Genomic DNA, 19,657 nt, shown 5'->3' on the forward strand with positions numbered 1-19,657 from the left:
ATTCTCCAGTCCTCTGGCACCACCCCTGTATCTAAGTAGGATTGGAAGATTATGGCCAGCACCTCTGCAATTTCCACCCTTATTTCCTTCATCAGCCTAGGATGCATCTCCTCTGGACCAAGTGACTAATGTGTTAGTTTCAAGACCCATTTATGGTTCCAACATGGGCTTTATATCCACATAACGAAATAGCTTCCTTTTGTTTTGGTAGTTTATAGCAATCTTCAATTTGTGCAATTTTTTTAAACCACCATTCTAACTCATCCATAAAGTGAAGAAGCCATGGGTCTTTCACATTACAGAAGAAACTGCCTCAACTCACATGCAAGTTAGGCACACTAGCTTTCCAGTTGTCTTTGAAGAAAATGTCAAATTTTGTCTTGGTTCAAAATATAATCAGTGAGTTATATGCCGAAGTTCTAAACCATACAAGTTTAAATTAATCTTATTCTGCAGATTTGAGTGTGACGAATTTATTTACATTCTGCAACAGGTAGGATGAAGCACCTGTTTCAACAGTACTGTTACCTGATTAACATTACAACTCCTAACGCAAGATGATTTTTTTCACCAACCTGTTCTAACTGTGTTGCAAATGCAATGGTCACAGAAAGCACAAAGAAGTCAGTGCAATTTTCTGCAGGCCCAATCTGATAATAACTTTCTTCCTCATTCAGAATCGCTGTCAGAGTCTTTGGGTTCAGATCCAAAAAGGGATATGGCGAAGTTTCTATCACTATAAAATATGAAAATAGTTCAGTAGAGATTTTGATTTTTCTGCTTTAACCTACAGCTTTATGACTTTAAACCTAATCAACAAAAGTTTGGAAGAAAATAAAATGAACATGTTATATTTATTTGTAAAGAACAGAGTACACATTTTGAGAAGTAGTTCCTCTACAAGTTCAATTACACTATTCACATCACCTAAAATACTTTAAACAAGCAATTGAGTTCCAAGTCCAAAAGCAAACATAAATTGAAAAAATGTTCTTAAGCATACACATCCGAAACATCATAATCTGTCTTCTCTTCACAGGTGCTGATTAATCAGCTGTGTATTTCCAGTATTTTCTATTTGCATTTCCCATTTTTCTTTATTTTTATAACAAAAATAGGTTTCACTTTTTACACAAGCATATAGATACAGTACATAAGGAACTGTGGTTCGCTCTACAGAATTTATAGTTTACAAAACAACAGAAAGGGTGAGAAACAGGAACACCATCAAAACATTAGACTTGGATGGGAGTGTAGAATTTGAATTGAATATGGAGTTTTCATGTGGGATAGGAGTGTGGAGAAGACCACAATTGTTTGACTGGAGTTCTCCAAAAGGAAAATTTGCAAGAAAAAAAATCAAATGTAATTTTATATACAGAAGCAGCTCAATCAATAGTTCGAATCATAAGGTTAATTATTTCAGGTAAATTCAATTTAAAGCACAAGTACCATAATGGAGACAAGAATGATGAATAAACAAAATAAGAGTTTTGGTTTAGTCTTTCTATGTAGGAACATATAGATGAGGTTAACATATGGCGGACTTATCAGTCTTGCTGAAAAAGACAGACAAAAGGGATTTAATCTTGTTCCAGCTATAATACCAACATGAAAGCTTGTGTAGATACAAGCAAATTTGATACATAAAGCTTCTGATACATTTGTCCAGGTCAATAAAAACATTCAAGAATGCATTTATTTTCTCTAGAACAGTTGTCAGCAAAATTCAATTTTATATATTGATAAAAATAATGTGATAGATGCAACTTATGATTAGTCTAGCTCAATAAAAGGCAGAGACAGTCTCTAGTTTTGTAGGTGATAAGTGTAGCAAGATCCTTAAAACAAAACATTAGACTAATTCATTCACCATATACAATTTTGCAGACTTTTCCAGCTAAAAAAACAGTTTTTAAAATGATTGACAGGAACAAGTTTATTTGCTATGATTGGTCTGTGTTTGAGGATCTTAAAATTGTACTTAAGGTTGAAAATCATACACCCAAGCTGGAGAAGACTTTGGGAAGAAGTTTGCAGAAGGTTTTGAAGACAAAGAATAAGACTGTCAAGCAGGAAGATAATAGAAGTAATGGAAACCAAGTGAACTATTCAATACTGTAGCTAATCGATGACTACACAACAGATCATACCTTTTGTAATAAAAAATGTCTGTTGGAGACTTAACCTGAAGTCTGGGTCCTATTAGTATTGGGTTAAACCCAACTAATGCTACAATGTAGTACAATTGAGATTCTGTTGATGCTATCGGTTAATTTTACTATGATCATTGATACTGAACCTTATGCTGAAGTACCATACATCAGCTTTTGAGCCATGTCCTTGAGGTCTTCAAAGTATGGTAAAGTTCATCGTATAAATTTGCAATATTACGTTATACTCACAGTAACCACGAACTGAACATTTCTTTGAGTTGGTTGATGTAGGACTCCCAACCCTCTTACCCAGTCAAAACAGTATAAAACCCGAGACATAACAACAACTTGCATTTATATAGCGCCTTTAACATAATAAAATGTCCCAAAGCACTTCACAGGAGCGTAATCAAACAAAACTTGACACTTCACATCATGGAACAGTTATGGCACAGGTGGTGGTTATTCGGCCCTTCGAGCCAATGCTGGCTCTTTGTAAGAGCAATCCAGTTAGTCCCATTCTCCCGCTCTTTCCCCGTAGCCCTGCAAATTTTTTCCCCTTCAAGTACTTATCCAATTCCTTTTTGAAAGCCATGATTGAATCTTCTTCCACCATCCTTTCAGGCAGTGCATTCCAGATCATAATTACTCGCTGCTTAAAAAAGCTTTTCCTCATGTTGCCTTTGGTTCTTTTGTCGAACACCTTAAATCTGTGTCCTCTGGTTCTCGACCGTTCCACCAATGGGAACAGTTTCTCTTTATTTACTTCATCTAAACCCTTCATGACTTTGAACACTTCTATCAAATCTCCACTCAACCGTTTCTGCTTTAAGAACAACCCCAGCTTCTCCTGTCTATCCACGTAACTGAAGTCTCTGGTCCATGGAACCATTCTAGTAAATCTTTCAGGCACCCTCTCAAAGGCACTCGCATCCTTCCGAAAGTGCGATGCCCAGAATCGGACACAATAATCTAGTTGTGGCTGAATCGGTGTTTTATAAAGGTTCAACATAACTTCCTTGCTTTTGTACTCAATGCTATGTTGATAAAGCCCAGGATCCCGTATGCTTTTTTCACCGCTTTCTCAACCTGTCCTGCCACCTTCAAAGATTTGTGCACATATACTCCCAGATCTCTCTGTTCCTGCACCCCCTTTAGAATTGTACTATTTAATTTATATCGCATCTCCTAATTCTTCCTGCCAAAACGTATCACACTGCACTTCGCTGTGTTAAATTTCATCTGCCATGTATCCGCACATTCCACCAGCCTGCCTACAGAGTCCTCTTGAAGTCTATTACTATCCTCTTCACTGTTTACTACACTTACAAGTTTTGTGTCATCTGCTAATTTTGAAATTGTGCCCTTTACACCCAAGTCCAAATCATTAATACATATTCATAAAAGCAGTGGTCCTAGTACTGACCCCTGGGGAATACCACTGTATACCTTCCTCCAGTCCGAAAAACAACTGTTCACCACTACTCTGTTTCTTGTCAGTTAGCCAATTTCATATCAATGCTGCCACTGCCCCCTTTATTTCATGGGCTTCAATTTTGCTGACAAGCCTACTATGTGGTACTTTATCAAACACCTTTTGAAAGCCCACATACACAACATCAACCCTCTCTGTTACCTCATCGAAAAACTCAATCAAGTTAGTTAAACACGATTTGACTTTAACAAATCCATGATGGCTTTCCTTTATTAATCCATACTTGTCCAAGTGACTATTAATTTTGTCCCGGATTATTGTTTCTAAAAGCTTCCTCACCATCGAGGTTTAACTGACTGGGCTGTAGTTGCCGGATTTATCCTTAACACCCTCTTTTGAACAAGGGTGTAACATTTGCAATTCTCCAGTCCTCTGGCTCCACTCCCATATCTAAGGAGGATTGGAAGATTATGGCCAGCATCTCTGAAATTTCTACCCTTACTTCCCTCAGCAACATAGGATGCATCACATCTACTTGTGACTTATCTACTTTAAGTATAGCCAGCCTTTCCAGCACCTGCTCTCTCAATTTTTAGCCCATCCAGTATCTAAACTACCTCCTCTTTTTCTGTGACTTTGGTAGCATCTTCTTCCTTGGTAAAGACAGATACAAAGTACTCATTCAATATCTCAGCTATGCCCTCGGCTTCCATGCGTAGATCTCCTTTTCGGTCCCAAATCAGCCTCACCCATCCTCTTACAACCTGCCTATAGAAGACTTTCGAATTCCCTTTTATGTTAGCTGCCAGTCTATTCTCATACTTTCTCTTCGCCCCTCTTATTTTCTTTTTCACTTCTCTTCTGTACTTTCTATATTCAGCCTGGTTCTCACTTGTATTAATCAACCTAGCATCTGTCATATGCCCCCTTTTTCTGCTTCATCTTACTCTCTATCTCTTTCATCATCTGGCTGGCTATACTTAAAGTAGGAACATTTACCTGAGGAAGGAGGAAGCCTCCGAAAGCTTGTGAATTTAAAATAAAATTGCTGGACTATAACTTGGTGTTGTAAAATTGTTTACAATCTTTCATCATCCACAGAGCTCTGGCTTTGGTTGCCCTACCTTTGCCCCAAGTGGGAATGTACCTAGACTGTGCCCGAACTATCTCCTCTTTAAAGGCTGCCCAATGTTCGATTATAGTTTGCCTGCCAATCTTTGATTCCAATTTACCCAGGCCAGATCCGTTCTAAACCCACTGAAATTGGCCCTCCTCCAATTAAGTATTTTTACTCCAGATTGGTCATTGTCCTTTTCCGTAACTAATCTAAACCTTATGATACTATGATCACTGCTCCCTAAATGTTCCCCTACTGACACTTGCTCCACTTGACACAACTCATTCCCCAGAACCAGATCCAGCAATGCCTCCTTCCTCGTGGGCCGGCAACATAATGATCAAGAAAGTTCTCCTGAACACACTTCAGAAATTCCTCCCCCTCTTTGCCCTTTACACTATTACTGTCCCAGTCGATATTAGGATAGTTGAAGTCCCCCATTATCACTACTCTATAGTTCTTGCACCTCTCCGTAATTTCCCTGCAAATTTGCTTCTTTATATCCTTCCCACTAGTTGGTGGCCTATAGAACACATCTAGTAGTGAAATAGCACCTCTATTGTTTCTTAACTCTAATCAAATAGATTCTGTCCTTGACCCCTCAAGGAAATCCTCTCTCTTCAGCACTGCAATATTCTCCTTAATCAATACTGCCACCCCAAATCACCCTCCTTTTTTTCTTTGCTTATCTTTCCTGAACACCTTGTATCCAGAAATATTTAGTACCCAATCCTGCCATTTTTTGACCCAGGTCTCCGTTAACACCACATCATATTCCTATATGGCTATTTGCACCTGCAGCTCACCAACCTTATTCACCACGCTTCGTGCATTTACACACATGCACTCTAAACCTATCTTAGACATTCTTGTATTCTCTCTTAGTCTGATCCCACCTAATCCTGTACTATTTCTTACTCTAGTGCTATATGTCTCTCCCAATCCTTTAAGCACCTTGTTTCTCCTTTCTAATGCTACATCCTGGTGCCCATCCCCCTGCCAAATTATTTTAAACCCTCCCCCACAGCACTAGTGCACCTCCCCTCGAGGACATTGGTCCCAGCTCTGTTCAAGACGGATGGGTTGCACTTGAACAGGTCCCTCCTGCCCCAGAACTGGTCCCAATGCCCCAAGAATCTGAAGCCCTCCCGCCTGCGCCGTGTCTCTAGCCAAGCATTAACCTGCCTTATCTTCCTATTTCTGTACTCACTAGTGTGTGGCACTGGGAGTAATCCAGAGATTACTACCTTTGAGGTCCTGCTTTTTAATTTCCTCTCTAGCTCCTGAAACTCCAGCTGTAGAACCTCATCCCTTTTCTCTCCTATGTTGTTGGTACACACATGGACCACAACTTCTGGCTGTTCCCCCGCAGAATGTTCTGCACCTTCTCGATGATGTCCTTTACCCTGCCACCAGGTAGGCAACATACCATGCGGGACTCACATCGATGTTCATCAGAAACGCCTCTGTCCCCGACTATCGAATCCCCTATAACTACTGCATTTCTACACTTCACTGTACCTGCGCAGTCCTTTGCCCCATGGTGCCATGCTCAGGACTGCACTCCTTGGAGGTATTGTCGCCCTCACTGCTATCCAATGCTGAATACCGATTTGAGAGTGCCACAGACCCAGAAGATTCCTGCACTGCCTGCCTCTTGCAATCCTGAAATCTCTGTGGCTGCGGGGTGACCACCTCCTGGAACGTACGATCCAGGAAACCTTTAGCCTCCTTTATGCTCTGCAGTGACTCCAACTGCCCCTCGAGCTCAGAAACCCTCAGCTTGAGCAACATAGAGAGTGTCCTGAAGTTTCCACATGGCGTAGGAATTGCAGGCAATGGGTCTCAGCTGCCCGTCCATTATATTTAGAAACCTTTTTTCTAAACTCCCTTTAGATACTCTATTATTAATTTACTTACATAAGGATATATTAGGGCAGGTGACCAAAAGCTTGGTCAAAGAGGTAGGTTTTAAGAAACGTTTTAAAAGGAGAGGGACACTGTGGGAATTTCAATTATATTCTTCCAAAAACAAAATCTGTATTAAAAATAACTGGTCCCCACCCCTCAAACCCCAGGCAGCAGAACTACACAACTGGAGATTTAAAAAATTTCAACTAAAAATCTTAATATCCATTATCCTATACAGTTACATCTATAACCCACATGTAGCCAAATAAACTTCCCAGAATAACATCAAAACCATTGAATTTGGATATAATTTTAAATACTAACACCTTAATCTATTTAATAGACAGTAGCTGTGGATAATCAATCATCAATTAATCAATCATTTCAGACCTCAAGAATAATTGTCTTTTTCTGTGTCAAAATAAAGCATTCCTTTATTCTTGACCGCAGCAAACAGGCTTGCAAAATGTAAAAAAAAGGAAGCTCTCCTATCTCACGTAAGACAGGTATTCATTTTGAACTGTGAGAAAAAACAGCAGAGAAACGAAACTCCCCTGGAGTAGTTCAGGGGGGTTGCACGTCACCAATTTTGACTGCTGTATATATGCTACAAACTTTTTTTTTGCTAAAAGGTGAAAGATTTAAAGGAAAGGAAGCAGAAAAAGAGAGAAAAAAATAAATGAAGATGAGCAGAGCTGGCTTGTACTTATCTTGCATATGGATAAAGGTTGAGACAAAACAGACAATATACCTTTTTTACAATATACCCGGGATATGTGCAAATCAGAATCCAACCTCTATGTAAACATTTCTATTAAATGTGGTAAAAAGCTATGAGTAATGAATAAACCTGAAGGAGGAGATAAGCTACATTTTTTTTTAAAAAAAGGTTCATGCCAACAATTTACACTAAAACAAGAAAAAAATAATTTAAGTCCAAATTATACCTCAACAAAAGTATTTAATTTGTCTTCTGATTTTAGTTATGGCATGTGATTCCTAGCTTTAGACATCAGACAAGATATTCCCTCCCAAAATGTTGAACTAATACTTCACGAATATTTCCAAAAGTGCCATTTTAGAATCACGACAACCATGTTAAAATTCTCCCTCCATAATTTTCATAAGATTGATTCAGATGAAGGCGGCTTTTCAGCCGATTTGATCTCATCTTTCCAGAATGTCAACCCTACCAAGTTCAAGTACTAAATCTAGTTGTTTCTCAAATAAGTCTAATATCCTGGCCGCAATTATTCTTCATGGTACTCTGTTTCAGGTGTTGGATCACATTAGAACCATAGGAGTTTAAAGCACAGAAAGAAGCCTTTCAATTCATCATGTCTGAGCTGGTTCTTTGCCAGACCAATCCAAAACTAATCCCACCGCCCAATTCTGTCCCCGTAGCCTTATATCATTCTCTGCTTCATTCCATGCTCCAGCAACCCTGTATAAAGAGATTTCTCCTAGTCTCTTTGCATTCAGACAATTTTAAATAATAATCCCTTATCAATGACTTCCCAACCAGGGGAAATAATTCTTTCCTATTCATTTTACCAAAACCGTAATAATTTAAAAAAACCTCCATTAAATCTCCTCAGCCTTCTCTGCTTTAATTGAAATAGTCCCACTATCTCGAGTCGCTTCTCACATCTATAAGTTCTCATCCCTAGCATCATGCTGGCAAATCTACGGTGCACACTCTATGACTTCAATGTCTTGTCCAGTAAACTAGCCTAATCTTGTGCATTAAGAAATGTTTCCTGGCTTCTTTCTTAAATTTACCTTCTCATCCCTGGTGCATCTCAAAGTAACATTGTGGAGTTACTTTCCTTATTCCATTAAGTATCTTGTATATCTCTACGGTCCCCTCCAGGCTGAGGAATCTAGCTTATCAAGTCACTGCTCATAGATCTTCCCTCTGACACAGATCACTGCCAAACAAATCTTTTCATTGCTGTTAGCATGATGTTCTCGCTCCGCAGAATATCAAAGGCCCTACTGTCAAAGGGGCAATGACGGCATCTTCTAGAGTAGTTAACTCCCCACATAATGAACAAGTAGCAACAAAATTAGTGCAGACAGAGAAACAGAAATGAAGGTGGACAAACCATGCACAATCAGCACCAAGATCGTTTTTTGTATTTGTTCTCTGGATGTGGGAGATAAAGGAAAGGCCGCATTTATTGGCCACCTCTAATTTCGGTGAGGTGGTGGTGCTGGGTCTTCCTAAACCACTGCAGTCCTTATGATGGTGCGTCCACAATGGAAATAAACCAATAAATTATCGAGAAAGACTGTTGGCCATTCAACATGTACGTTGTCTGTAAGTTGTTCTCAGTTATATGAAACAAAATAGTGAAGATTGCTAGAAAAGTTGACAAAGAAGGAATTCCCCAAGAAAGTGACCTACTTGTCATCATCAAACATAATTCTAAAAAGTCCATTATCTGCCCAATCATATAACACTACAACACAGTTTGGCAGGCTAAGAGAGAAAACAATCTCTTGCTCCTCGACTCTACATAGTCCAAAGCCAGGCAGACTGACAACGGCAGGAATAGCATCAGAACAGTTGCTAGTATTAAACCAGAACTCTACATTCCTCGAGAGACACAAGTGCTTCAGCAGTTGCACCCCAATATTCTGCGTCAATTTAAAACACCTACATGGAATACCAACGTTACCCACGGACACAGAAATCCAAATGTAGATTTAACAGGTCACTCACTGAACCAGGATTGCTTGTATAAAATGACTTGCCTTTCAGATCCAAGTTCTGGGATCAGACCAAAGGTTTGTGTGTTTAAACCCTTGGAGATCAGTGGGTGGTTTTGCTGTTTGTAGTCTTAAAATGATGCTTATTTACTGAAATGGAGACAGCAAAGTTCAGTTAAGAGAACACTATGAAGTAGTAAGAAATATACTTACTTCTTCCGTCTCTTGGTGGTGCCTCTCTGGCTTTAAAACCTTCCTCTTGTGGTTTAGCATCAGTCTCCAATACAATGCCAATCTTGATCTCAGGTTTATTTTTTGTGTATTTGCTACTAAGCAAGGGATACCATTTGGGTGTCTACAGTAAAAATTTCAAATCATAAACACACTTTGCAATCAGAACAGCAAACAACATTTCTGATTTAACAGGTAGTACAGATGGAAACAAAAGTACTATTTGCTGCATTTTCATTGAATATCCCCTTATACAAAGTCAAATCTCACCGCTATACTAACTATTTTCAGAGAAACAAAAATCTTAATTTATTAAAAATAGAACAAATGGGATCTTCATATACTTCAAAAATAAATCAAGGATAAGCTTATCTGAAGAACTCTAGTAACCAATTTAAATGAAAAAAGTCAAAACTCAAAGTGGTAGTTTCCTGGTTACAGTTGCTGTCATCTTCACATATCCAAAGTTAGGCAATGAAAGGGGAGACTTCATCACACAATAAGCAGCCTTGATGCTGGTGGTGATCAAAAATATTTCCACGCCAGGCCTTGGAAATACGAAGACAGAAGTGCCACTAACAAGACCAACCACTCGGTGGTGAGCTTTAAAAAAAAAATTTACAAATTTAAAAAAAGTTACTGCCTGTTTGTATTTTTTTTAAAAAAACAATACTTGCAATATTTTATGCTGGAGCATTCTTCTAAATATACATCTCAAGAGTGATATTGATGGGAGAGGTCCATGGCCTAAACTATCCCATCCACCCCCCGAACCAAGAATATTATGGATTCAAAGGTTGGATAAAAAAAATCACTGCAATTCAAAAATATAATTGAATTCTGAACGTGATTAATGAAAATGTCATGTTTGTAGATCGATACATGAATGGACAGACCCATAATTTACAGTGAAATCATAACCCAAAGATTTTGATATCAAAAATGAAACATTAAAAATCAGTTATACATGAGCAGTTGCAGGATTTTTTTTTAAAACTATTTAAAAGAAAATATTTTACTGTTCTTGCAGGCAACATTTTTAGAAGTGACTAAATAAAAACTAGACATAACTGGTTAAATAGCAGCAAGTACACGGCTGCTGAAACAACAAAAGGATAGTCGATTACAAGTATACAAAAATCTTTACATCATTGCCCAGCAAGCATTAGCTATTAAACTTACCTTTGTTTTGTCAGTTCTATAGATACCAAATGAAAGAGCAGCTAAAAGTTGCATCTTCCTTTTTAAAAAAAAACTTTCCTTTTGTTCCATTTCTGCCTTTTATTTTCATTTTTTAAATATCTGTAACTAGTGGTATCCAACCAATTTTTGATGGTTCCTCTGTGCAATTAAATCAGTCTCTACAATGAATGTTTGACATTTTTCTTATTAATGATCAGCAAATACTAATTCATTGCTGAATCTTTCATTTGGTGCTTGGACTGAAGCATGGCCATAATACTTCTAGACAGGCATCACTGACACAGGCTTTTATACATATGTGAACTGATTTTAAAAAAACATCTGGATCAGAACTTCAACTCTAAATTTACAAGTAAAAGTGGGCTACATTCACAGTTAGTAACTTTCTTATGTCACTTATAAAATATGCTCAGTTTTGTCCACACAACTTTGGGGGGGTGGGGGGACACAAATTTTAAACAAGTAAAATTACCAGATGACTAAGCCCACATCCTAAGAACAGTTTGGCACATCTTGAACTATTTGCTCTGTGTCTTAAATGTTGAGAAAACACAAGCCAACATACCTGCTTAGTCTCTTGAACAGACCTCAGATCCAATATTATGTAACCCACAGATTCCTTTGCTAACGACAGAGAATCTATTGCATAACAATATAGCTTGATGGGTGTGCGCTGCAACCTACAAAGGAAACAAACACCTTTATATTAGGCAAGCTTCATGGTTTTTTTAAGCTAATATCAATAAAGTAGATAAAATGTAGACAGTACCATTTAGTACATGCACATTTCCATCAATGCACAGAAAGCCAGACTTATCTAATGTGCCTGAGATACATAAAAGTTCAATAATTTTTAACTAGTTGCAGGAGGAATTATGTGTTCAATCACTAGCTTTCATCTCCCACATAGTTCAAATACAGGCAATAGAGACAAAAACATTACTTCCATTCCTTTTTTAATTGAAGATTTTTTTTTTTTTAAAAAGTCCTTTATCAAGGTTGTTTTATTAATACTATACCTGTGCTGATACAATGATTTTCTGTCAAGTTCCCAGGCAAGTTCTGTAACAAAGTCAGGCTGACATTTGTGGTCAACTGGGTCTGTGGCCAGCAACTCTCCGTCAAATCGGGCTTCTACCACAATTTTGTGCCGAGGACGTTTTGGAAAATGTCGCCCTAATACAGACAGTCAACAAGATCAACATTAAAAACGAGTCAAGGTTCCTGGATTCACAATTCTCTCAGGAACAACGCCAAGCACGTATAACACTCAGATATAATTGTGTCCAACCTTTTGGAACAGGGGCCCAAAGTACAATTAACAATTCAGTTGCATATGATTGAATCTCTGGAGTCAAGCAGTGTTCTGATTAAACACCATGTCCAATTTGCAATCTAATGTGGCCTTTAGGTGCCATTTAGAGGCAGTTTTAAGCTGTGCACCAGTACTGGCTAGGAACTGGATTAGAATACCCAAACTCATCTCTCAATGGACCTTTACTGACAGCAGAGTACGGAGACTTATCTAATCAGGGACTTGAACCTGCATGACTGGGGGTTATAACTCAGGTCATCACTGGATAGCTCCATCACTATCTAACTTGTCAGTGTCTTCAATGGTGATGCTGGGTGCAAAACTGTGTCCCATTCTCCAAACCTGACATCACTAATCCACGGTCAATATATACATTTCCGACTAACTTCCACTGCTGGAACACGTTTCAAAAACATTTAAAAAGACAAAACCTCTCAACCAGAGGACACGAAAATTCATCAATCTGATCTATTTCCCTCTCATATCGACAGCTGACGGAGTTTAACCGGTAAATGTATGTTTTTCAGGGAAGTGTCGGCATCAGTTTGTCCTGTTCTTAAGCGACACCCACTGAGACAAGTGGACACGCCGGGGTGTCAGGGCCGGTCTCAAGGGGGTTAAATATCAGGAGAGCGGCAGAGCCGAGAGAAGTCTCCCGCCCGAAGCTTCGGGTCCCGGGGAACAGACTCGGCAGCGAATTGACTGATGAGACAAGCGGGACCAGTGAGCCGGGTCCGGGGGGGGCCTGAATGGGGACCAGTGACCCGGGTCCGGGGGGGGCCTGAATGGGGAGCAGTGAGCCGGGTCCCGGGGGGGGGGGGGGGGGGGAGCAGTGAGCCGGGTCCCGGGGGGGGGGGGGGGGAACCAGTGAGCCGGGTCCCGGGGGGGGGGGGGGGGACCAGTGAGCCGGGTCCGGGGGGGGACGGGGGGGGACCAGTGAGCCGGGTCCGGGGGGGGACGGGGGGGGACCAGTGAGCCGGGTCCCGGGGGGGGGGGGGGGAACCAGTGAGCCGGGTCCCGGGGGGGGGGGGGGAACCAGTGAGCCGGGTCCGGGGGGGGACGGGGGGGGACCAGTGAGCCGGGTCCCGGGGGGGGGGGGGGGGGGAACCAGTGAGCCGGGTCCCGGGGGGGGGCCTGAATCAGGACCAGTGAGCCGGGTCCGGGGGGGGGGGGGGGGACCAGTGAGCCGGGTCCCGGGGGGGGGGGGGGGGGGGGGACCAGTGAGCCGGGTCCCGGGGGGGGGGGGGGGACCAGTGAGCCGGGTCCGGGGGGGGGGGGGGACCAGTGAGCCGGGTCCCGGGGGGGGGGGGGGGGGGACCAGTGAGCCGGGTCCCGGGGGGGGGCCTGAATCAGGACCAGTGAGCCGGGTCCGGGGGGGGGGGGGGACCAGTGAGCCGGGTCCCGGGGGGGGGGGGGGGGGGGGACCAGTGAGCCGGGTCCGGGGGGGGGGGGGGGACCAGTGAGCCGGGTCCGGGGGGGGGGGGGGGGACCAGTGAGCCGGGTCCCGGGGGGGGGGGGGGGGGACCAGTGAGCCGGGTCCCGGGGGGGGGGGGGGGGGGGACCAGTGAGCCGGGTCCCGGGGGGGGGGGGGGGGACCAGTGAGCCGGGTCCCGGGGGGGGGGGGGGGGGGACCAGTGAGCCGGGTCCGGGGGGGGGGGGGGGACCAGTGAGCCGGGTCCCGGGGGGGGGGGGGGAACCAGTGAGCCGTGAGCCGGCGGCCCCTCTCTCTCTCTCTCGGGGCCGGATTTACCTTCCAGGACAGAAATCACAATCAGCAGCTGCTCCGACCTGGAGCCCATGGTGAGCGAGTGTCTCTCTCAACCCCGGCTCCACTCCCTCCGCCTCCTCCACCGCCCCGGCCCCGCTCGAACGGTTTCTACCCGCTTCTCCATCATCTTTTACCGCCTCAGCGTTCAAAGAAATCAACTTCCGGTCCCAACGACAAACGAGGCCTCACCGGAAGCTGCGGATTAAACCCTGGTCCCAATCACAGCGCCACCTGGAGGACCAGGGACGCGTTGCAAGAAATATCAACAACAACTTGCATTTATATAAAGAAAGACTTGCATTTATATAGCGTCCTTCACAACTCCAGGACGTCCGATGAATTACATTTGAAGTTTGGACATTGTTGTAATGTAGGAATGTTATAACGAAACATCCCAAGGCACTTCACAGGAGCATAATTAGACAAAAATTTACACCAAGCCAAAGAAGGAGACATTGGGACAGGTGATCAAAAGCTTGGTCAAACAGGTAGATTTTTAGAGGTTCTAAAAGGAGGAGAGAAAGGTTTTTTTTTATTCGTTCATAAGAATGTGGGCGTCGCTGGCGAGGCCAGCATTTATTGCCCATCCCTAATTGCCCTTGAACCGCTGCAGTCCGTGTGGTGACGGTTCTCCCACAGTGCTGTTAGGAAGGGAGTTCCAGGATTTTGAACCAGCGACGATGAAGGAACGGCGATATATTTCCAAGTCGGGATGGTGGGGAACGTGCAGGTGGTGTTGTTCTCATGTGCCTGTTGCCCTTGTCCTTCTAGGTGGTAGAGGTTGCGGGTTTGGGAGGTGTTGTCGAAGAAGCCTTGACGAGTTGCTGCAGTGCATCCTGTGGACGGTACACACTGCAGCTACAGTGCGCTGGTGATGAAGGGAATGAATGTTTAGGGTGGTGGATGGGCTGCTTTGTCCTGGATGGTGTCGAGCTTTTTGAGTGTTGTTGGATCTGCACTCATCCAGGCAAGTGGAGAATATTCCATCACACTCCTGACTTATGCCTAGTAGATGGTGGAAAGGCTTTGGGGAGTCAGGAGGTGAGTCACTCGCCGCAGAATACCCAGTCTCTGACCTGCTCTTGTAGCCACAGTGTTTATATGGCTGGTCCAGTTAAGTTTCTGGTCAATGGTGACCCCCAGGATGTTGATGGTGGGGGATTCGGCGATGGTAATGGGGTGGTGGTTAGACTCTCTCTTGTTGGAGATGGACATTGCCTGGCACTTGTCTGGCGCGAATGTTACTTGCCACTTATCAGCCCAAGCCTGGATGGTGAAGAAGCAGAGAGGTTTAGGGAGAAAATTCTAGAGCTTAGGGCCTAGATGGCCAATGGTGGGACAGTCGGGGATGGACAAGATGCCAGAGTTGGAGAAACGCAGAGTTGTCGGAGGGTTTTGGGGCTGGAGGAGGTTATAGAGATAGGGAGGGGTGAGGCTGAGTGATTTGAACATGCGAATGAGAAGTTTAAAATGGAGGCATTCGGGGACCAAGAACCAATGTAAGTCAGCAAACACAGGGTTGATGGGTGACGGGACGGTGCAACTTAGGGTACAGGCAGCAGTTTTCTCCACCCTTATCACCTTCTCTGAGCTAACTTTTAAAGTTTTCACAAGGTCACAAAATAATCAAGGATGGGGAAGGCCGTTGCGCCCATTTTAATTTATTCACCCAGAGAGATCCCAATGTCTCACATTGTAGCATCCAATAGTTTCTCAAATGATTCCAGGGCTTTTGCTACCACTACTGTATAAGATAGGGATAGGTCCACTAAGGGATGAGCAAGATAAACTCACAGGAGATGATGATAAAATGGCAGGGATACTGAATATATACTTTGCCTCAGTTTTCATTGAAAAGGCTAACAAAGAGGAATTGACAATAGTAGAGGAAATCAAGAATGACATAACAACTTTTATGATAGAAAGAAAAACGATACTAGACAAACTAGCCAAACTTAAGGAGGACAAAAACTGGGTCCAGATAGATTGTATCCTTAGATACTCAAAGAAACTGGGGAGGAGATAGCAGAGGCACTAGTATCCATACATAAAAAATCATTATAAAAGGGTATAGTGCCAGAGGATTGGCGAACAGCAAATGTAATTCCTATCTTCAAAAAGGGAGAAAGAACTAATCCAGGGAACTATAGATCAGTTAGCTTTGTCAGTGGTGGGAAAGATATGAGAATCTTTGCTAAAAGATGGAATTCTCTACTCCAGGGGGCTGTGGATGCTCATTCATTGAATATATTCAAGGCTGAGATCGATAGATTTTTGGACTCTAGGGGAATCAAGGGATGTGGGGATAGGGCGGGGTTGAGGTCGAAAATCAGCCATGATTTATTGAATGGTGGAGCAGGCTCGAGGGGCCGTATGGCCTACTCCTGCTCCTATTTCTTATGTTTCTTATCTCATGAGATAACAAAACATTTAGAGATAGATAATATAATAAAAATATTCAGCATGGATTTCTAAAAGGAAAGCCAGCCATGTTTAACCAACCTTATTGAATTCTATGAAGAAGTAACAGAAAGAAAAGACAAGGGAAGTGCAGTGAATGTCGTACACGTGATTCATTTTGTTAGGAGGAATATGGAGGCCACTTATTCCTTGGAAGGTAAGAAACTAAATGTGGTAGAGGAGCAAAGAGATCTGGAAATACAGATACATAAATCGTTAAAAGTAGCAACACAAGTTGACAGGCCATAAAGAATGTAAACAAAGTATTCAAAGGTTCATTTCTAGAGGAATGGAATATAAAAGCAGGGAGGTAATGTTAAATTTATATAGACTTGGTTGGACCACACTTGGAGTACTGTGTGCAGTTCTGGTCTCCATACTACAAAAAGGATATTTTCTAAGTGCCCTGTCACTACGTCTTTAATAATGGATTCTAGCATTTTTCCTCTTATTGATGTCAGATTAACTGGCCTGTAGTTCCCTGTTTTCTCTCTCCCTCCTTTCTTGAATAGCGGGGTTACATTTGCTACCTTCCAATCCATGGGGACCTTTCTAGAATCTAGGGAATTCTGGAAGATCAAAACCAATGCATCCACCATCTCTGCAGCCACCTCTTTTAAAACCCTAGAATGTAGGCCATCAGGTCCAGGGGGTTTATCGACCTTTAGTCCCATTAATTTTTCCAGTACTTTTTCTTTACTAATCTTAATTGCTTTAAGACCCTTGGTTCTCCACTGTTTCCGGTATGTTTTTTGTGTCTTCTACTGTGAAAACAGATACAAAATATTTGTTTAACGTCTCTGCCATTTTCCTATTCCCCATTATAATTTCTCCTGTTTCTGCCTCTATGGGACCCACATTTACTTTTGCAATCTCTTTCTTTTTACATACTTGTAGAAGCTCGTACAATCTGTTTTTATATTTCTTGCTAGTTTATTCTCATTTTCAATTTCCTCCCTCATTATCAATTTCTTGGTCATCCTTTGCTGACTTCTAAAACCCTCCCAATCCTCAGGCTTACTACTCTTTTTGGCAACATTGTAAGCCTCTTCTTTTAATCTAATACTATCCTCAACTTCTCTAGTTAGCCACAGTTGGATCATTTTTCATGTGGAGTTTTTATTCCTCAAGGGAATGTAAATTCGTTGAGAATTATGAATGATTTCTTTAAATGTTTGCCATTGCTTATCTACCATCATATCTTTTAATCTAATTTCCCAATCTACCTTAGCCAACTCGCCCCTCGTACCTACGTAATTGGCTTTATTTAAATTTAAGAGCCTAGTTTCGAACTTAACTACATCACTCTCAAACTCAATATGAAATTCTATCATATTATGATCACTCTACCCCAGAGGATCCTTAACTATAAGTTTACTAATTAACCCTGTCTCATTACACAATACTAGATCTAAAATAGCCTGTTCACTAATTGGTTCCCTGACATATTGTTTTAGAAAACTGTCTCAAGTGCATTCCATGAACTCGTCCTCCAAACTACTTTTGCCAATTTGGTTTGCCCAGTCTATATGAAGATTAAAGTCCCCCACAATTATTGCATTACCCTTGTTACATACTCCTCTAATTTCCTCTGTCCAACACTATAGCTACTGTTAGGGGACCTATAAACTACTCCCACCAGTGTTTTCTGCCCGTTGTTATTTCTTAGCTCCACCCATACTGATTCCACTTCCTGATCTTCTGAGCCAAGACCCTTTCTCACGACTGTCTTTGTCTCATCCTTTATTATCAGGGCTACCCTAACCCACCCCCCACCCCATCCAACCTTTTCTGTTTTCTCTATTTTTTAAAAAAGTCAAATACCCTGGAATATTTAGTTCTCAACCTTGGTCATCCTACACCCACGTCTCAGTAATGGCTACTAGATCAAGCCCATTTATCTATTTGTGCAACTAATTCATTTATCTTTTTACCGTTGCTTCATGCATTCAGATATAGTGCCTTTAATTTTAACTTTTCACTATTTTTCCCTGATATGACCTTAGTCACTAATGCCCTATTACCTTTGTTAAACTCTCTATCCCTTCCTGAAACACACTACTTATTTACCACTCTACAGCCTTGACTTTTCTCTGATGTATAAATTTACCCTTACCTGAATCTTCCCTCCCACTTATTAGTTTAAAGCCCTATCTATCATCCCAGGTATGCGATTCACTGGAACACTGGTCCCAGCCTGATTTAAGTGGAGCCCGTCCCAATGGAACAGCTCCCTCTTTCCCCAGTACTGGTGCCAGTGCCTCATGAATTGAAACCCCTACTTCCCACACCACTCCTTCAGCCACGCATTTAACCATCTAATCTGTTTGTCCCTATGCCAATTTACGCTTGGCTCAGGTAGTAATCCAGAGGTTCTGCTTTTTAATTTGGACTGTAGCTCCTCAAAACTCCCTCAGCAGAACCTTATTTCTAGTTCTACCTATGTCGTTGGTTCCTCTGTGGACCACGACAACTGGATCCTCCCCCTCATGCTTCAAGTTCTTCTCCAGCCACGAGGAGACGTCCTTAATCCTGGCACCGGGCAGGCAACACAGCCTCCGGGACTCCCGGTCGCGGCTGCAGAGAACAATATTTATCCCCCTGACTATACTATCCCCTACACTACCACATTCCTTTTTATTCCTCCCCACTTGAATGGCCTCCTGTACCATGGTGCCGAGGTCAATTTGTCCATCCTCCCTGCAGTCTTTGTTCTCATCCACACAGGTAGCAAGTGTCTCGTACCTGTTGGACAAGGGCAAAGGCTGAGGCTCCTTCCCCACTGCATCTGGCGTCCCCTTATCTGCCTGACTCGCAGTCACATCCTCCTGTCCCTGACCACTGACCAAGTCTAAACCACTACCTAACCTAAGGAGCGTATCTGCCTCCTGGCTCAAAAGTGTCCGGGTAACTCTCCCCCTCCCTGATGCATCGCAATGTCTGCAGCTCGGAGTCCAGCTCAACAATTCTGAGCCGAAATTCCTCAAGTTGCAGACACTTGCTTTTACACCTTTTTATCGGTAGTTTTGCTGACTGCAATGGGAGATTGATAGTTTCTAAACTTTCTGATTAATAGTTTTCGTTCCACATGTTACATGATGATTGAACACATTCTGTACCTGTCCATTTGTGATTGGTCATTATTTTAAGAAAATGTTGTTTGAGCCAATGAAGTGAAAGTATGACATACAATTTGAGCCAATTAGTTGCAAGTGTGATGCTTTTTAAAAGTGTCACTTTGAGATATGACACCTGAGGTATGATGGGAACAGACGCATAGGGTGGCAGACCTTTACCTGCATAGAGATTTTAATCGATTTTAACTCTTATTTTTCAAATTTATTTA

The 19,657-nt window shown here is 42.3% G+C and overlaps 1 protein-coding gene across 2 annotated transcripts in view; it reads right to left on the minus strand.

Annotated features, from left to right (window-relative positions):
* cep120 (centrosomal protein 120) overlaps positions 1 to 14,000 on the minus strand; it is an 83,958-nt gene extending 69,958 nt beyond the window's left edge. The window contains exons 1-5 of one of the 2 annotated variants that reach the window (XM_067983038.1): positions 13,834 to 14,000; positions 11,788 to 11,944; positions 11,334 to 11,448; positions 9,548 to 9,689; positions 576 to 736 (exon numbers count right to left, since the gene is read on the minus strand). In XM_067983038.1, the coding sequence (XP_067839139.1) occupies positions 576 to 736; positions 9,548 to 9,689; positions 11,334 to 11,448; positions 11,788 to 11,944; positions 13,834 to 13,882 (624 nt within the window). In that variant the 5' untranslated portion in view covers positions 13,883 to 14,000. Of the gene's footprint in view, positions 1 to 575; positions 737 to 9,547; positions 10,169 to 11,333; positions 11,449 to 11,787; positions 11,945 to 13,833 lie in introns of those variants that run through there. The other variant, XM_067983039.1, reaches the window with a different exon arrangement.
* Between the last annotated feature and the right edge of the window lie 5,657 nt (positions 14,001 to 19,657).

The sequence above is a fragment of the Heptranchias perlo genome, chromosome 4 (assembly GCF_035084215.1).
Source record: "Heptranchias perlo isolate sHepPer1 chromosome 4, sHepPer1.hap1, whole genome shotgun sequence".
NCBI classification, from domain to species: domain Eukaryota; kingdom Metazoa; phylum Chordata; class Chondrichthyes; order Hexanchiformes; family Hexanchidae; genus Heptranchias; species Heptranchias perlo.